At 52.0% G+C, this 18,967-nt stretch overlaps 1 protein-coding gene across 1 annotated transcript in view; it reads left to right on the plus strand.

Annotated features, from left to right (window-relative positions):
* The window catches only part of elp4 (elongator acetyltransferase complex subunit 4), a 76,950-nt gene extending 65,807 nt beyond the window's left edge, over positions 1-11,143 (plus strand). The window contains exon 10 of the mRNA XM_035395101.1: positions 10,557-11,143. Within this exon, the coding sequence (XP_035250992.1) occupies positions 10,557-10,688 (132 nt within the window). The 3' untranslated portion in view covers positions 10,689-11,143. The remainder of the gene's footprint in view (positions 1-10,556) is intronic.
* The last annotated feature ends 7,824 nt before the right edge of the window (positions 11,144-18,967 follow it).

The raw sequence follows: 18,967 nt of genomic DNA on the forward strand, positions 1-18,967 counted from the left end.
GGGACGCAGAGTCAGAGCCCGATTGGAGGCTTTCGGAGCAGAAGGGGGCGGTGAGTGAGGGGGAGAGGGAGGAGGGAGGAGGGAGAGAGAGATGAGGGTTTGGAGGGGGGGGGAGTGTTGTTTCCTGAGCCATGAGTCGCCAGAAAGACGAGGCTTGAACAGATACGATCCCTCAGCGGGGAAGCCGAACAGAATCAACAGCGCGGAGAGCGCGGCGCGGTCGCCGCGCGTGACCCCGCCTCCGTGGACCTCTCGACGCGGAGGCCGAGGCTTCCGCCGGTGTTTCTGAGGTCGTTCCCCCGAGCGCGACAACGATTTTCCGTTTCCTTTCCCTCGTAGTCGAGGGAATTTCCTCCCCCCCCCCCCCCCCCCCCCCCCCCCCCCCCGTCTCTCAGCCCTCGGATCAAGTGGTAGGTAATCTCGGTCAAGCATCATGTAGAGTGTACCTAAGGGCAACGTTCCCCCATTGTTTACCGCTGGTTGCAGCGAAGGCAGCTCTGTGGGTGAAACTCTCCCCTTCATAAGTAAGTGTTTGCTTACACTTAAGTAGGAATTACCGCCAAGGAGCAGAAATAAAGCCAATTAAGAGATGCTTTGGATAATGAGCCCTTATCAGCCACTGTTGGGGCTTTTAAGAGGATGTTAAGAGCTGCGAAGGAGTTCTTCAAATCGGATACCGTGCTGCAGGCCGGAACGTCGTTGAGATGAGACCGTTCGATGTCTTTTTTTTGGTGGTTCCGCCTCCATTGTGACCATTTTTGTCAAACCTGTGCTTCAGTGGGTTCAAATTTGTAATGCAGATTAACTTCTCTTTTGGCTTCCACTTCAGGGCTCAGGTTTCTAGTGAGGGACAAGTTTAAATGGGGGTTGTACTTTCGAACTGGAGGAGTTCGCAGGACATTTCTGAGGCCATTTGTTGTGAAGGGTAAAGGAATTTCAGGGTGTGTTCCCATGCATATTGTCTGGAGGCAGAGAAACCAGCAGACATCTTACCTTGTGCCTCATTCAAACTTCTCAGACTTCATATCTCGGCATCCATGGGTGACCTGCTCTCCAGTAAGACCTCAAAAACAGCCCGGGTCGAAGCTAAGCCCTCATCTTTTTAAAGTTTTGTAGATTCCAACCCGTTGACATGCTTTAGCTGGGACCAATCCCTGAACTCACTGAATTCCAGATTTATAGCCCGCACTGTTGCTCTTAAATTCATTCTGGTCCTGGGAGATTTTATTGGGAAGGCTTTGACAGCCTACACTCTCCCAGGACGGCCAATCCTCTAACTCACTGGCTCCTAGTCTATAGGCCTCATTGTAGCTCTCAGATTCATGTTAGTCCTGGGGGGTGGGGGAGAGGGGTTTACTGGGTAGATTTTGACAGTCTATACTCTCCTCCTGCACCCCCCCCCCTCCCCACCCCCACCGCCACGCCCACCCCTCAACCTTCACCGTTGTTTACTGGGCACGAGAACGTGCTGAGGGGTTCTTCCCTGCCTGTCTGCGGAGAGGAGCTGGGGGCCGCGGGACGAGTTCCCTCAGCGGTGCTGACGGGCATTGTGCGGCCCGGCTGGTGGAGGGGCGAGCGCATTGGGTGGCGCGGCGCGGCGCGGCGTGCCTGGCAGGGCGCTGGGGTTACCCCGGGCGACGCTGGTTTTTGGCGCACTTCGCCCCGAAGTCCCCGGTACGCCGGGTCTTTGTCCTCCTCGAGTGCCGTCCTCTCGGTAGATTTATTTCGGGAAAGGGCCGGCAAGCACCTCCTGATGGATTATGCGTACCTCCTCCCTCCACCCCCCCCCCCCCCACTCCCCCCCCACCCTCCTTTTTTCACCCAGCCTGATCCAGGGCTCTTCCACATCACTGGCATGAAAAGGGCTAGCTGACTTTACAACCGCTCTCTATTTCTGGAGTATCGGAGAAGAGTCCCACCCGTCCCTCCTCTCTCTCCTCCTCCCTACCCCTCCCCTCCCCTCCTCCTCCTCCTCCTCCTCTCTGCCATCCTTCCCTGTTGTCTAGACAGCTGATAATACCTGCTGGTTCATTAGGCTGTTTTCTTACGGTTCTGTGGGGAGATAAAAGGCCGAAGAGGTTGGTGATGACGGGGGGGGGGTGGTGTGTGGTGGGGGGGTGGGGGGGGGCTTTTCCTGTGCCCGAGCGTGGGGAGGGCCTAATGAGCGCGCTCAGACCGTGAATGCAGCGGCTTCCTGCTCCAGCCCTTAGTCATGGAACCAGGAACAGGAAGGAACTCCCATCAGTGGGTCCCGCTGTTACCGGAGCTGACACAGTAACCCGCGCCTGACCTCGTTTTCGGTCGCGAAACGCGTAATGCGTTTCAACTGCCGGTGAACCTGCCTAGTGTGTTGGGGGGGGGGGGGGGGGGGAGGTGAGCATGAAGGATGTCGTTTCGGGGGGGAAGCGCCGGCGTGCCGTGTGCGCTTCAGTGTTTTCTCCAACAAGGTCGGGGCGCGTTCGGAGATGCGCGCGTGAATAAAACATGGCGCAAACGCGCGACGGCGCGGTGGCGCCCAGCGAATGAGGGGCGGGCGAGCCGCGATGGCGGCTGGCGTGCACGGCAGGGGAGTCGGAGCTTCGCCGAATCGCGGCCGTTTCTCGCTACGTTTTTTTTTCTCCCCTTTTTTCTCCTCGTCGATGCCTGTGATTTCCCAGAGCTGTTAGGTCCCAGCAGGCCTAATCTCCACACTTGTGGCACTGGTGGGGAGGAAGGAGAGGTGCATTCTGGGACTTAGAGGGAGCACGCGCTGCTCATGCTGGCCCCGCAGGCGGGTGATGTCACGTCGGCTGATCGCACGCTGAACCGCTGAACGCTTGCGCCTTGGGGTGCGTCAGGGAAACTTTTTAAGGCTCCTCCTTTGACAAGTGGTATTTATTAACGCTGAACACATGAGGGCTATAACTGCATGGAAGCAAATGGGCAATTTCGAATTTCGAATGAGAGACCTCCTGTATTCTTTCCTGTGTTACTGTTGTTATTATTTATCATTTATGTCAGTGTTTCTTGGATCGTGTGTATCTTTGATTTGCTGTATATTAAATAACGGTGTCTTATGACCTCATGCGGGCTAGGCATTTTGTGATGCATGACATTGAAAGAAAAAGAAAAATCAAACAACCAATCGATGTGCAGTAGGAGCGGAAGGCCAAAGCCTCGGTCACCAAGCATCCCTCGATGACCTCCCTGAAAATGAGGCGGCTTCGCGTCCTTCTTTAAGTCACGCAAATCTTTGCTCCTGCTCATTTTACGCCCGATTAACTTTACCTCTGGAGGCGGCGAACGTTCTTCCTTCGTCAGTCGTGTGACTCCTCCTACGACGCCGCGCGCTTGGCTCTTGCACGACGAGCGGATCCGAAACGGCGAGCCTCTCGATGGCTGTGCGTCTGCGCTCACTCAGAACGATATGCCCGGCGGCGTTTGTTCACCTGATTGGGTCTTGGCTGCGGTCTTCGGCTTGAGGCGAACGTGTCGTTACGAGTACCGAACGTGCCGGTCCCAATGCCGGAACCGTAGCGTGGTGCTAATGTGGTCGCGGTGTGGTTAAGTAAAGTCGCTTCAGGTTGTTCCGGTAGGAAGGCAGGGCGGGGCATGCAGTCTCATCACGCAGTAGAGCCGATGTCGTTCCCAGGGGTTCATTATACAACTTGTATTGACTTTCTCAGGAAACTTGAAGTTTATATATATTAATAAACATTTTATTATAAAATGTTTTAAGTGTGTATGTATATATATAATATATAACATTGTAATGTATGTGTGTATGTATCACTTTTGCTTTAAGAGGTACCCTTTTAGAGTGCATATTCGTAGCCCTGTTGTGTGACAGTGTTGGCCCTCAAAGCTTTTGTAGCTGTATTCCTGAAGGCAGATGAACTCCCAACATGATAATGTTTGAATTTATGAATAAGGCTTTTTATCACTGTGATTCGACAAGAGCTGATTTCACAGTCAAGGGTAGCACTTTGATGATGTTTTTGTCCGTTAACCCATTAAATCAAGCTTAAATTTTTGTTCGTCTTAGTTTTAATGTGCAGAACGAGGAGCTGTTTCCCTAGCAGCGGGGAGAGAGAGGTGCGTACGGCGTGGTGGCGCATGGGCGGCGTTTCCACCGGCAGCGGTGGAAAAAGCGCTCCTGTTTCCTACCGGGCGCCATCAGAGGCGTAATGAGCGGAGGGCTGTGGCGGGGGACTTCTCCTTGCTCCAGCGGCGTTGTCATAATATATGCGACCGTAGCGTCTTAAGGTCAGCCTATTCGATGTGAAGGCAGCACTTACATGCATCCCCCCCCCCTCCCCCACCCTGGGCCTGGCTGTGTCTGTAGGCTTTTCCCAGACACCCCGTCCCCCGTCCCCCCCCCAAGGCGAAGCGCTCGCTGCATTAAATATTTCACTTAAGCCGTCCCGCCCCCCCCCCCCCCCCCCGCCCCCCCACCTTAAGACGCTTCTGTGTTTGGAATTGGCGCTGCGATTTCTCTCGGCTTGAAGCATTTAGAATCGGCATTTTGAGGAGACGTTTTTTTTCTTCTTCTCTATTTATGTTTTTAGAAGTAATGTTTTTTTTTAAATTGTGGGGGCGAGGTTTGTGAAAGCAATCAACTTTCCAGAAAATTGACAGGGACGGTACGAATCGGGAAGACTTGAGAACGAGCGCATGCGAGCACTGTGCGGTGTGTTAGACCCGAAAGAAGAAACGGTTCTTTATCAGCTCGCCGTGTTTCCTGTGATAAGTTTAATTTGATTGAGTCGTTACGAGATTAATTCGCTTTGTGCGTTTCCTGGAGCCTCCGTCCCACTGAACTGTGCTGTTCTTTACTTGCCTGCCAGTTTATTTACCCATCAAACATGAAGAATATCTCCGCTTCATGTATACGTTTCAAACGTTACCCGAGTTCAGTGCAGGCAAGTGGGTTACCAAGGTTATCAGTAACCTTTTCTGATGATTAGTCAAGAGGATTTGGAAATCATCGATTTGAAATCAAATCCTTTTTGCTGTTTTCAAATGCCTGTAGCTCTCTTCAGAATAGAAGAAGCTAGTGTTCTGTAGGGGTGCTTCTGCTGCAAGTGGCGTACACTTTCACATTCACTTGCATCAAATAATTAGGTTGACCGTCCTGTTAATTGAACACTTGTCTTGATTTAATTTGATTTGATTACCTATTTCAGTTATTAGTAACCAGTTAAAAGAGTCTACCTGTAAAACATAAATGGACCTCCTGGCATTTGTTCATCACAAATGCAAATGGGAACACCTCACATTAGCCAGTTTTTCAGTTAGCTGCAAGTTTTCTGCAATGTTTTTTTTTTTTTTCCGCAAAAATCTAAGCCAGCGTTCTAGAACTCCATTGCTTTCATTTCCAGTAGTGATTGTTGCATCAATATTACAACGTTCAGTTGAGAACATGGCATGTTTGTGGTCTCACGCCTTGCAGGGCTAAGAACGCGTGAGTAAAGGGAGCGGGGTGAAAGGCTGCCTCATCGCGGGAGGCTTCACCTGGTGGAGCCGTCTGGCGACAGCTTGGCGAGGCAGCGGCTACGGCCTGGTGCTCCGTGGGTAGCCTGGCATCACCTGTGTCTGGGTGAGGGTGGGGGGTGGGGGTGGGTTTGGGGGCCTGCGGACCCTACCGAGGTGCTCAGACCTGCTGGTTAATCCACCCCCCCCCCACCCCCACCCCAAAGAGACGTGGCCCTCCCAGAACCAGGAGGCTTGTGGGTAAACAGCCGGGCAACACGACAGCTGCGAGTGTGAAGAGAGAGGCTCTATCGGCCCCTCAAATGCGCAGTAATCACGAAAAAAAAAACACTAAGAGAGAAAGGTTGGCGGAAGGTGACGTCCTTCTTTGTGTTCGCGAGGGCTAGAATTACCGCCAGCTTTAGCCCCCCTTGTTTCTTCTGGTTTCCAGTATTTCACTTTCTACAGTTTTTCACCGAAAGTGGCTTTAAAATAGTATTTTTTTTTTGGGAAAGGGTCGCCGCCAGTTGCGCCGTTCAAGAGATTTGCGGAGGAACATTACCCGATTGCTCTGTGTGGGATTGGCCAGCCCCGAACCCGACTGCGGGTCACGCCAAATGAAGGCGCCCCTCCCGCGTTCGGGTTCCCCTGCGCGGGAGGGGCGGCCCGAGGACGGTCTGGGGAACAATGCGCCCGTCACCCTACACCGCTGGGGGATTACGGGGGGTGTCGGCCAGGGGGGGCAAAGCGCTTTTATCCAAAGCGCTTTACAATTGATGCCTCTCATTCGCCAGAGCAGTTAGGGGTTAGGTGTCTTGCTCAAGGACACTTCGACACGCCCAGGCCGGGGTTTGAACCGGCAACCCTCCGACTGCCAGACAATCGCTCTTACCTCCTGAGCCGTGTCGCCCCGGAGGGGGGCCGCTGGGGGAGAACAGTGGCAGTAAGTGCACAGACGAGGTTTGGAATAGAGCGCATGGTGACGACGTTGGTGTCGTGTGAGGAAATGTATGTAAAATGGATTACGTGCCGAAAGACACGCCAAAAGTGTTTGAATTGGTTACTCTCTCACTCCCCCCTGCCCCCCCCCTCCCCCATACTGCGGTCCACAGGTGGGAAACAGAATCCAAAAAGAGCATGATTAGCGACTGTCCCCCTGAACTCCCAGAGTTCTCTTGTCTTCTCCCCACCCCTCACCCCCGCCCCCCCCCACCCCTCCACCCTGGCGCCCAGCGACACTGCCAAACCCAGGAGAGCGGCCGCGGGGCCTGGCTCGTACCCCGTCTGTGCTTTTGGGCAGGGAGCAGCGGACGGCGAGCGGGCGAGGTGCGCACGCAGACCTTCAGATGGTGGGCCTCCTCCATCTGCCGTGACCCCCCCCCCCCCCCCCTCCCCGCCAGGCATCGGCCTCCTCCTACCTCACCCCCCGACATTTTACCCGTTCACTACAGCCAGGGACGTCAGGAGAGCCGTCCGCGCTTAATGCCACGCACGACCGCCGGGTCTTGTTCGCGGCGTGGTGCCGCTAATGAACTCCTGTACAGAAAAACCTCCCTCGGATGCTTCCGGAAGCTTCCTGAATTGTTATTGTTGGTTTTGTAAATGGGTGAAAGCGCTCAAACCGTAATTGCTTTTCCCTCGCTGTTGGCTGTGGAATGCCCCTGGCTCCTGTGGCCCGGCTGGGCAGAGGGCCTGTGCCGCGCGTCGGCGACTGTCGGACGACTCGGGAGAGGAGCTTCCTGCTTTGGGCCGCCTCAGCAGTGACCAGCTTCCTGTTTACCCGTCGTTTTGGGCTCTCTGTCACCCAGCGGTGGGGAACGACTCCTGGGAGGAAATGGGGTATGCTTGTTTCCGTGGGCGATGCCGACTTCCTCCTCGGCGTCCGTGCTGTCCACTAACAGATTCCGCACCGCGGTTCCTGGGTTCTGCGTCCTCAGGAGTTAAAGTACGTCCTAAAAATGACATAAAATGGCATGAAATGTGCAAGCTCTGACGACAGGAGTCTATTTCCGAAACGCGTTAGCGTCCTTATGCTCAATAAATATTTGAAAGGGTGTTGCTGTTCGAACCTTTTTCTCGCTACATAAAATATGCTGCGTTTTTAAGTCCTGGCGCAATTTTCAAGCACGCCTCAGCTCACTCACTGCACCTCAGACTGTTGGTGCATGATGTCATTTTTATCCCCCATAAAGGACTACTCACTTACGTAGCATAGATTTTATTTTTTTTTGCTGGGGTTTCCTCAACAGAACGTACGCTGGGCTTACCCGAGCCAAGTGGGGTCTGGATCGATGCATTGTTTTCCTTTCTTAATTACACTCGGTAGGCTTGCAGGCCGTGTCGGTGGGGTGGCTGGCTGGCTCACAGGATCCTGGGGACCCTACGTTGTGGCTGCTGACTGCACTGGACTAGAGGCTGTGACCGTAGCCTGGAGTAAAGGCGTTGTACTTGATGGGGTTAGGGAACCTGTCGCTAGTCTCACAAAATGAGGACAACCTATAACACACACACACACACACACACGCGCGCGCGCGCACACACCTTGAACATGCGCGCGCGTTCTGCTCGCCGGGCGTCGTATCTGGCAGCTTAATTCTTCCGATGCGTTTGCCCGTCTGGCGGTTTAACATTTTAATTGTCAGATTCGGTAGGATTTGCGCAACTATAAATAGAGATAATTACAATGCAACTCGCTGATCACATATTCCTGCCAAGAGGAGCCTGTACACTGACTGCGGCAGGGGGGCGCCGGGGGGGGGGGGGCTTTTACCCAGCAGCCTCGTCGCCGCCCCTCGCGCCCGCCCGCACCCCTCCGGATACTCAAAGCGGGGGGGGGGGTGGGGGAATGTCCACAGCCACCTTTAGCAGGAGCGAGATAAGCATCTACGTGCGGACCAGCGGCTTTCCTTTACCTCTGAGGGGAGGGGAGGGGAGCGGGTGGGGGACCGTCTGCAAATTACAGGCCGCGGCGGGAAGAGGAGCAGCCCTCCGGCGCATTGTTCCTCAAGTGCCGAGGGCCGCAAACCCGATCCACACTGCGGAAGAAAACCCTCTTGACCCCTTTTCACCGCGCCCCGCGCTCCGGCCCGCGGATTTACGCTCGGGGCACTCCTTAAACATTCTTTTGTCGCAACAGTTGGCACTGGGGGGGGGGGGGGGGCGAGATTAGCGGCGCTGCGGAAAACGTAAACCTCTTGATTTTAACGACTCGGGTATTAGCCCCCCGCGCCACGCCCTGTCCGAGCCGTAAGAGCGCTACGCTTTTAGAGGTGCGCTAGCAGGTTTATTTTGTCGCTCGCTATCGAGAGACCGCGCCGACCGCTGAAATGATGCTTTAAGGGGCGACATAGCTCAGGAGGTAAGACCGATTGTCTGGCAGTCGGAGGGTTGCCGGTTCAAACCCCGCCCTGGGGCATGTCGAAGTGTCCTTGAGCAAGACACCTAACCCCTAACTCCTAACTGCTCTGGCGAATGAGAGGCATCAATTGTAAAGCGCTTTGGATAAAAGCGCTATATAAATGCAGTCCATTTACCATTTACCATTTAAGGCGATTAGCGTCCACGCGGAGGAGAGATGTGTGATGTGTGAGGGTCCAGTAAACTTCAGAACGACAGCGGGGCCAGCCCTGTAAACACGAGTGTCCGCGACTGAGTGACTGGCTGATGAAGTTACTCCATCGGTCGGCCGGTTCGGTCCAGCCATGCACTAGGTTTTGGCCTGTTCTTGACGTTTCATGTGTCAGTTGGTTATTTGTCTTGTTTGTTTTATTATGTGCAATTATATGCAGTACCTTCAAAAAGTTTTCGCTCCCTTTGGATTTTTTCCCCCACATTTTCGAATGTTGTGCTGATGTGAGGAGCAGGGAGGGCGGCGCTCACGCTCACGTTTGGGCGCGTCGTCTCGGCGCTGCGCGCCGTTCGCCTGTCGCCGCGTCTGCGTAGCGCAGGAGAAGCGTTGTGCCGCGGCGTGGCGTGACGGCGAAGCCGCAGCTGCGGGACCGATATAGCAGCCGCGCGCGGGCGGGGTCGCCGTGCCGACCACGCGGCCGGACCTGCGCGCGCGTCCTGCGGCGGGCAGCTCCGCCCCGCCGTAATTGCGTCCTGTCATATTTAAGTGCTCCCTGAAACGGAAAATTGTGACAGTTGTGTCTCTTTCTTCTCGTCCCTCTCCTTCCTCTCTTCTGTTCTGCTCTCTCTCTTTCTCTCTCCCTCTCTCGCCCCCTTGCACACCCCCATCTCTTCCTCCTGGCTTCTTTTCTGTCCGTCTTTCTCTCTCCCTCTGGCTCTGTGCCTCCTCCTCCTCTTTTTCTTGGCCTTTCTTTTTTCTTCCCCTATCTCTGTCTCTCTCTCCCTCTTTCCCTCTCCCCACTGTCTCTTTTCCTCAATCTCGCATGGTTTCATTTCCCCTAATTCCTCCTCTCCCTGCCTCTCTCACTCTCCATCCCCTGCCCTCTCTCTCCTGTACAACTCACCTCTACCTTCCTCTGTTTCTCAATTCCATTGCTTTGTCTCACCTGGTTTCACTCTCTCTATCACCCTCTCCCCTCTTTTCCCTCTCTCTCTCTCCCTGTCTATCCCCCACTTCTCCCTCTCGCCTTCTCTCCATGTCTCTCTCTATCCCACTTCCCCCCTCCCCCTCTCTCTCTATGCCCCACTTTCCTCCCCTTGTCTCTCCCTCTTTCCTTCTCTCTTTCTCTCTCTCCCCCTCCCTCCCTCTATCTCCCCCTCTCTCTCCTCTATCCTCCACTTCCCTCTCTCTCCCCCTCCTTCCCCCTCCCCTCCCTCCTCTGCCCTCCTCTCTCTCTCTCTACCCGACTCTCTCCCCCTCCTCCCCTTTCTCCCTCCTCCCTCCCCCTCTCTCTCTCTCCCCCACCTCCCCCTCCCTCTCCACCTCCCTCCGCCCTCCCTCTCCCCCTCCTTTCCCCCCTCTCTCTCTCCCTCTCTCTCTCCCCCCTCTCCCTCTCCCCCTCCCCCTCCTTTCCCCCTCTCTCTCTCCCTCTCTCGCCCTCCCCCTCCTTTCCCCCCCTCTCTCTCTCCCTCTCTCTCTCCCCCCTGCTCTCTCCCTCTCTCTCCCCCTCTCTCTCTCTCCCTCTCTCTCTCTGCAGAGACTACACTTGCCTCCAGACTTGTCAGACACAGTGAGCCGTTCGAGCAAACCGGACCTGGCAGAGTCGGCCAAGCTGCTGAGCTCGGGCTGCGGCACCACGGCCACCGGCAAGAAGCACCTGGACTTCTAGAGCCCCACCCCCCCCCCTCCCCGCCCACTTTAACCGTTTCCCATTCCGTCCCCGTGACGTCCCAATTAGCCCACCCCCCCCCCGCACCGAGGCCCCACATGAACCCTTACGTCACCCCAACGTTCAGCCCAACACTCTTAGCCAGTGTGAGGCCGTGTGAAACGCAGTCAGACCAGACTCACTTTCAATATCAATATGGACTGAAAAATCCCTGAAACAGGGAAAGAGGCGGGGCTTAAAAAGTGAGGTGTGAGCTTCTTCTTAAAGAGCAAGCAAGCTTTGCCTTCGAAAAAAAGAAAATGCTTGCTAGCCTCCGGCTTTACAAATCTCGATTTTTTTGTACAATGGATAAAACGAAAAGCTTATCAAAGGAATAAGTTTTAATATTACTTAGTGAACTCAGGAGCACTGTCATACCTGGTTGCTTGATTTTGTAAATAAAGCAGTTAATGTAGTCATTTCCCACTTTTGTCATTATTATGGCGACACGGTATGTATGTGTTAATGAAGAGAACGGAAACCAACACTGGTAAGTTATACAAGTGAGTATGAACTTGTTCAGTATAAAAGCTTACACTTTAGCAGTGTCAATTCGGCTGAAAACTTCGTTATTCTGCAGTTATTTAAATCCAAAAGTTTTAGCGCTTTTTTGGGCACGTTTCTTTTATTTTGTTCTGTAAATTTTCTGGGAATAGAATTTATACTTTTGTTGATAAAGCATAATTTTAAATTAGCATTGTATTGGGAGGGTTTTTCCAAAATATAATATGTATATATACAATGACATAATGATCAGGCAATATATATATATATATATATATATATATATAGCCTGATAATTATGTCATTTTTTCATGGAAATCAGTTGCAAATTAAAGTGATAAATATCTATATTTCCAATGACACACGACGCTTAAGTTTTCTGAATGCATGCTGCGCCTTTTTATATTAGAATTGTTTGGCACTATATTATAAATGTACATTTACATAATTTGTATTATGAATGAAAATTTTCATAATTTGTATTATAAATGTGCATTTACACATTATACATGTAAATTTTCATCATTTGTATTATAGATGTACATTCACCTCATTTGGCAGATACTCATCCAGAGTGACAAATAACAAATGTTCACAAAAGTTTGTTATGTTTTAAAAAGGTAAATACAATCAGTGTAGTGAAGTAAGGAGTTTTTATTTCTTTGCAGTTAAGTGTATTGTCAGGCATGGTCACCTGTCTTGGCTCAACAGAGCAGCCTGGAGTACGTACTGTTTGTCATTCATTTGCAGTAGAACACTAACATTGCTGTAACTGCACGTAAGGATGATGGACCTGTGATGTCATAACTGTTCTCAGCCAATAAGCTTTGAGAGAAGCATTCCTGTGGATGTTCACAGGTTTTTTTTTTTTGTCTATTTCCTTCCAGCAGAAGCCCAGAATAGGACTCTAATGTGATTAGCATGTAGCAGGTAGGTTTTCACAGTGACAGAGACAGTACACGGGTGGGGGTGCGCCAGCTTTGACACCTTGTACATTTTCAGCCAGCTCTCTGCCTACACAATCTGTCACTTACCTTTCACAATTTAGAATTTAGCCATTCGGCAGATGCTTTCAGCCAAGTTAAATTAGAAATGGTGCCAACAGGAACATGGTAGGAACAGTGATAACATCATATTTAGGGATTTCCCAAACACTTTTTATTCAGAGACATGCAGCTTACACTATTTCGCATGCAACGTTTCACGTTTTTACTGCTGGATATTTACTTAAGACACTCGGGTACCTTGATCTGATGTACAGTGGCATTTCTGCACCAGGGAATTGAACCTGCAACCTCTCAGTTACAAAGTCGGCTGTGCCCCCCTAAACATTACACCACCACGTATGGCATTTCAGGTGACCAGGTCTCAAAAAACCTGCCCACTCTCTTACCCCCCAGCTGATCTGGCTTCGTCCAATCGCTGCCTCGCGACAGTGGCTGACGGTCGCTTGTCTTTTCACGCCTTCCATCTTTGCCTCACGTCCTTTCCTCGCTCCTGAGCTCCACCCAACGGAGGACGCAAGAGATGAGATACGAGGATGGAGGAAGTGAGGCAACACGTATTGGGCAAATGGGACTGCCTCTCTCGGTCAAGCGTCGGTTTGAAGCCGTGCGAATTACAGACGTGGCCGATGCGGAGAGATGGATCCACTGGTGAATCAGTGGTTTTACATTGTGAGTACTCGTGTGTCCTCGCTGAAGCATTTTCTGGGGGCCTACTTGTTCCTCCGAGGAGCATCTAACGGATTGGAATGTCCTTGAAGATGGCGGGCATCAATCGAATTTCCAGGTCACGGTAGGACTGAGAAGATGAGGACGGATAAAATAAGCGATTGGAATTAACCATTTTTGTGTTTTCTGTTAAATTCGACATGGTACAATTCTCATTATGTAACGGTTATTCATACCCTGGACACATGAAGTCCAGTTGACACAGTAAGCATAGGCTAGGTCAGAAAGCTATGGCAAGTCAAACCAGGAGGCGTGACGATGAGCTGCAACGTCAAGATAACAATACGAGTGCAATGTAGGCGGTGGATGGAGGCGCAAGTGTCACATGCAAGTGCTACAGGAAGGAGATTGGCTGCAGGTGATAAAAGCGACCCTAGCCTGGGAGTGCCCGGCGGAGTAGTGGAAGTCAGCCCGACAGTTGTTCGGATACCCTTTCTACAGTGAGTGGACAGGTACCCCTGAACCCCAAACACACCTCAGACAAGTTGGGAGTGTGGCTCAGGACACAGACGGCTGAGATTAGATTATGCAGTTCGCCTGCCAGCCAGTCTTCTGGGAATATCAGCCCCTGGTGTCGCAACCCTCATGTAGCGTTTTGTATTTAAGCAGGACAGCACGAGAGGCCATGCCGTATCGCAAATACAGTCACGGCTAAAGGGGAGATGTTAGGCACGACGCGGTGGTGGGTGTTGGTGGTCGCAGCTGCGCTACGCGGTGGCGGGTGTTGGTGTTTGGCGCTACGCTACGTGGTGGTTTGTGTTGGTGTTTGGCGCTACGCTACGTGGTGGCGGGTGTTGGTGTTTGGTGCTACGTGGTGGTGGGTGTTGGTGTTTGGCGCTACGCTACGTGGTGGTTTGTGTTGGTGTTTGGCGCTACGCTACGTGGTGGTGGGTGTTGGTGTTACGCTACGTGGTGGCGGGTGTTGGTGTTTGGCGCTACGCTACGTGGTGGTGGGTGTTGGTGTTTGGCGCTACGTGGTGGTGGGTGTTGGTGTTTGGCGCTACGCGGTGGTGGGTGTTGGTGTTTGGCGCTACGCGGTGGCGGGTGTTGGTGTTTGGTGCTACGTGGTGGTTTGTGTTGGTGTTTGGCGCTACGCTACGTGGTGGCGAGTGTTGGTGTTTGGCGCTACGCTACGTGGTGGTTTGTGTTGGTGTTTGGCGCTACGCTACGTGGTGGCGAGTGTTGGTGTTTGGCGCTACGCTACGTGGTGGTGGGTGTTGGTGTTTGGCGCTACGCTACGCGGTGGTGGGTGTTGGTGTTTGGCGCTACGCTACGCGGTGGCGGTGTTGGTGTTTGGCGCTACGCTACGTGGTGGTGGGTGTTGGTGTTTGGCGCTACGCTACGTGGTGGTTTGTGTTGGTGTTTGGCGCTACGCTACACGATGGCTGGTGTTGGTGTTTGGCGCTACGCTATGTGGTGGTGGGTGTTGGTGTTTGGCGCTACGCTACGTGGTGGCGAGTGTTGGTGTTTGGCGCTACGCGATGGCAGGTGTTGGTGTTTGGTGCTACGCTACGCGGTGGCGGGTGTTGGTGTTTGGCGCTACGCGGTGGTGGGTGTTGGTGTTTGGCGCTACGTGGTGGTGGGTGTTGGTGTTTGGCGCTACGCTACGTGGTGGTTTGTGTTGGTGTTTGGCGCTACGCTACGCGGTGGCGGTGTTGGTGTTTGGCGCTACGCTACACGATGGCTGGTGTTGGTGTTTGGCGCTACGCTATGTGGTGGTGGGTGTTGGTGTTTGGCGCTACGCTACGTGGTGGCGAGTGTTGGTGTTTGGCGCTACGCGATGGCAGGTGTTGGTGTTTGGTGCTACGCTACGCGGTGGCGGGTGTTGGTGTTTGGCGCTACGTGGTGGTGGGTGTTGGTGTTTGGCGCTACGCGGTGGTGGGTGTTGGTGTTTGGCGCTACGCGGTGGCGGGTGTTGGTGTTTGGCGCTCCACGGGCGCAGGTGATGCCAGTGCCTCCACAGCAGCAGTCTGGTCCGAGCCCTTATTTATCGTAATAACAGAGGGGCTGGGAATGCTACTCCCATCGCCGTAAAACTGAACGGCTGCTCTTCAGAATGGGCTGGAAGTCAATATGAGAGTTTTTTTTTTGGGGGGGGGGGGGAAGTTCCCGTTTCCATAACCTTGCATCACACTGCGATGAAGGTTCATGAGCTGAAAACGTCTGTTTTTTTCCATAATGGAATAACTTGCAACTACAACTCCTTTTTGGAATTGTAACCCGTCGCAAGGTTATGCAGCTTTTCATAAAAAGTCCTCATCGTCATTTGCCTTTTTTTTCCCACCGACCTTCGCTGGCGGCCTTTGCCATTCTGTCGCTGACGAACAGCATTTTATTGCGCCAGTTTTTCTGGGCACTGCCCGTAATCTGAAGAGGTGACTCATTGACACCGTCTCCTTCAAACACATGGGATCATGTCCTCGCAACACCTGTTCTGCAAGAAGTATATACATAGCAGTACTATGAACAAAAACATGGGCAAGGACCCCCTGACCTCCTTTTAGGAGAGTATAAGAATTGCATTTCTACAGGGTGATTTTATATACCTGTGCATGTGCCTGCATCACCTTGTAATCAAATCTGCGGCTTTCATGTAGCATGCATATCTCCTTAACGATATATAGCCATATAGCTGAACTTTTGATGGCTTTGCTGGCTGATTTTTATTCTCACAAATCAGAGCACTGGGTTTTATGGAGGGCATAGAATGCTGGGAAGGAACTACAGTACTGATGGCTTATTTAGCGACAGCCCGTAGGGTAAGCGTAAGGGGGAGGGGGGCAGGCTCTGGGGGGAGGGGGGGGAGGGGGGGGGCTAGGGGGGGGTGTGGGGCAGCATTATGTGAGGAAGGCGATATTTATGATCGGGGAGCCGGTATGCAGAAACGGCAGGGATTTAGGGAGAGCCCCTCCGTGGACCCGCACCCTGGCGACGCCGATTCCGACTTCCTTGTCGTAATTACGCCATGGTTCTGCGTTCGTTTTTTTTTACCCCGTCCGCTTTGTTTGCGTGTCCTTGCAGTTCCTTTCGCTTCGTTGTGTTTGAACACAAACATGTTTTGCCTTGAGGGGAGAAGTGGCTTCTTTTTTTTTTTTTTAGATCGTCGAGTGCTCATGGGCGAGACTTGCGCAGCCGGTTAAAACCTTTCGGTTATCCGCCCCGCCTCCCTGGTCCACGTCGAACGCTCCTAGCCTGGTACCGCACGTACAGCGCTGCCGAGCGGCTGTTTCGGACCGGGTCGAGGGTTTGAAGCGGGCCGGGCCTCGAACGCGCGACGGCTGCGTCGTTCCGATTGTTTGCCGACGGCCTTCTTCGCCCGCGCCGTCGAGGCCAGTTTGGGGCGGCCCCCGGGCTGCTCCAGGGCCGGCGGTTATGCCCGTGTGCCAGTTCCCCTCGACGGACGAGGGGTAGCTGAGGTCCAGCGGTAATCCTGTGCAGCCTCCGAGCGTCCGGTGGCGGCGGCGGTGGCGGCGGCCCCCCGTCTGGCCCTCCGCGCGGCCTCGTAGCCGGGAGGCGAAGCGGCGGCGCTCGCCGGCGTGCCGGCGGAGGTCAAGCTGAGGTCAAGTTTGTGAGGTGGCGGCCTCACCGCCGTAGTTAGCGGTAACCTCGCCCCCCCCCCCCCCCCCCCCTTCTCTTTCCATGCTTAAAAAGGAGGAGCCTCAGCGGGTTTTGGGCCGTGTTGTGGAGTCCACACGTTGCCCTCATGCTGGCTTTTCGCCCGGTTTGTTCTCAGCCCACGTCTCGCCATTCCCGCCAGCGCCCTTCCCGCCGAACGTCCGTGCCGCTGAGGTGGCCCTCGAGGCGTTTCCGCGGTAAACTGAAAGTGGCGCTTCGGGGTTCCCGGTCTCCGCGTGCTGTTCTTCAGGTCGAGGCAGTTACGCTCCCACAGGCGCGGCTGAACCAGGAAGTGAACGCCTCGCAAAGTAGGCGTGGCAGGGCCGTTTCTTTACCTTCGTCACAGCATTACTGTGACCCCGGAACGCCATTTTATTACGCTTGCTGCTGGCAGTAAGCAGATGGCCCCTGCTCCGCCCACTGTGCGAGGGGTTCGCTTCCTGGGTCAGTCGCACCATTGGAGGTGACTGACCCAGGAAGTGAATCCCTTGCAAAGTGGGCATAGCTGGGGAGTTTTTACATACAGTACAGTATCATAGAGAACCCCATTTAATTATGCTTGCTGTTTGTAATAATCACTACCTGTGCATTGGTGGTCGTCTTAATTTGCTTTCCACTGCTTTTGGTGAGAATCTGAAAAAGTAAGAAGTACTTTTTCCAAGCCCACTCATCTGATGTAGATTTTAGTTCAGCTGATTGGGGAAAAGTTTTTTGAAGTTTGATTCAGTTCTGCAACATACATAAATAGATTTTTTTTTTTTTGTCTATTTGACTTTGTAAAATGCGTCATGCACATTTACGTTTTTGTAATTGAGTAGTTTTGTCACCCCATTTGCGGAGGTTGTGTTTATACGTTTTAAATGAGATATTTGTCCATTTTTGCTCTCATTCGTCTAAAACTCATTTTGCTAAACTGGATGCAAAGCTAAGCATTTACTGTTGGCCATAACCACTTATTTGGCAGATTACGTGAAAATAAATGTCCCCAATTAAAATTTTTCCATCAATACATTCTGCTTTGCTCCAAATAGAAGAGAAAATGTAGACTGTGAATAAGATACTGAACAGAATATTGCATATTCTTCCCAAATTCATTCATATTTGGCGTATGTAAATCGCTGAAAATAATTATTAGAGACAGAGGATACATTCGTAGATGAGACGCAGTAAGTACAATATGTTTTGCTGATGCCATAGTATAGCTCGGTACATTACGAGCTCGAGCTTGAATTGTTATGAATAAAGTTTCATAACCGATGCCAGTTTCCAGGGAAATGTCCGCCAGACCCCGCTCTCCCTGGAACCTCCCTCTTTACCCTCCTCCCTACTGGTCCAGTGCGCCGCAATGGGTCCTTCTCTACAGTCGGTCCATTCGCTAACTTTGGATGCGGACTGCTTTTTTCCGTTTATCGCATTGTTTCTCTTCCCCCCGTTTAAACTCGGACCAGAACAGGCCCAGCCGCCTCGCATCACACCCGCGTTGTGACTGGCCGCGCGGTGCTACCGCAACATGTCCCCCTTGTGAAAATGATTTTCATCTCAATTCATTTTCTTGATTAGATTTTCTGGGTCAAATAAAGTATAAGTCGATAAATACCACAGAATTCTTGCTGTACAGTTGGACTTCAGACACACGTGTCTTTTCAGACACCGCTGTGTCAGCGTATTGGTGTAATCGTATAGTTTCAAGAGTGCGTAACCATGCAACCGCCCGAGAAAGGATTGGGGCTTACAGCAAATTTAAGATACCCGTCACCCCACAACTGGAAACAGTTACTCGAAAGATGAAGCTCTCGCCGAGACTCTAGGATACTGTACAAAATGACTTTTATAGTTTTCACAAAATACATTTAAAAAGCTCCATTTTAAATAAAATTAAATTGAAATATTTGAGAGACAGAAGAATAGGCTTTTTCCCAGCTTCAGGCCGATGCAGTGACGCAGGAATGGTTTTGTGGCTAAAAGTATTTCGCGGCACAGAGGACCACGCTGAAAGACGTGCACCGTTTCCTACCATAAATAAACGACTAGCCCGCAGTTAAACATGCCCAAAGCCAATGTGAAACAATTCAATATGCCTGCTAATTTGCAACACAAGACTGAATATTATAAAGTTGTGAAATAAATTAAGTACAAAGGCTTTGGTCTGCTTTTACAATCAGCAATGGTTAATTCTGATATGTAGCTGTAAACAACTTCCAAACATTTTTGATTAAAACTCTGGCAAGCATTTTTTTTTTTTTTAAATCTGCTATAGGAATTAAATATTTCTAATCGCACAAAATGATTCTGACCGTAAAACACAATATCTAAAAACAATGAATGTGTCCTTGACTAAAGGAAATGTATTATGATGCAGGAAAATGTGTATAAAACACCTATAGAATA

Source organism: Anguilla anguilla, chromosome 16, assembly GCF_013347855.1.
Source record: "Anguilla anguilla isolate fAngAng1 chromosome 16, fAngAng1.pri, whole genome shotgun sequence".
NCBI lineage: Eukaryota > Metazoa > Chordata > Actinopteri > Anguilliformes > Anguillidae > Anguilla > Anguilla anguilla.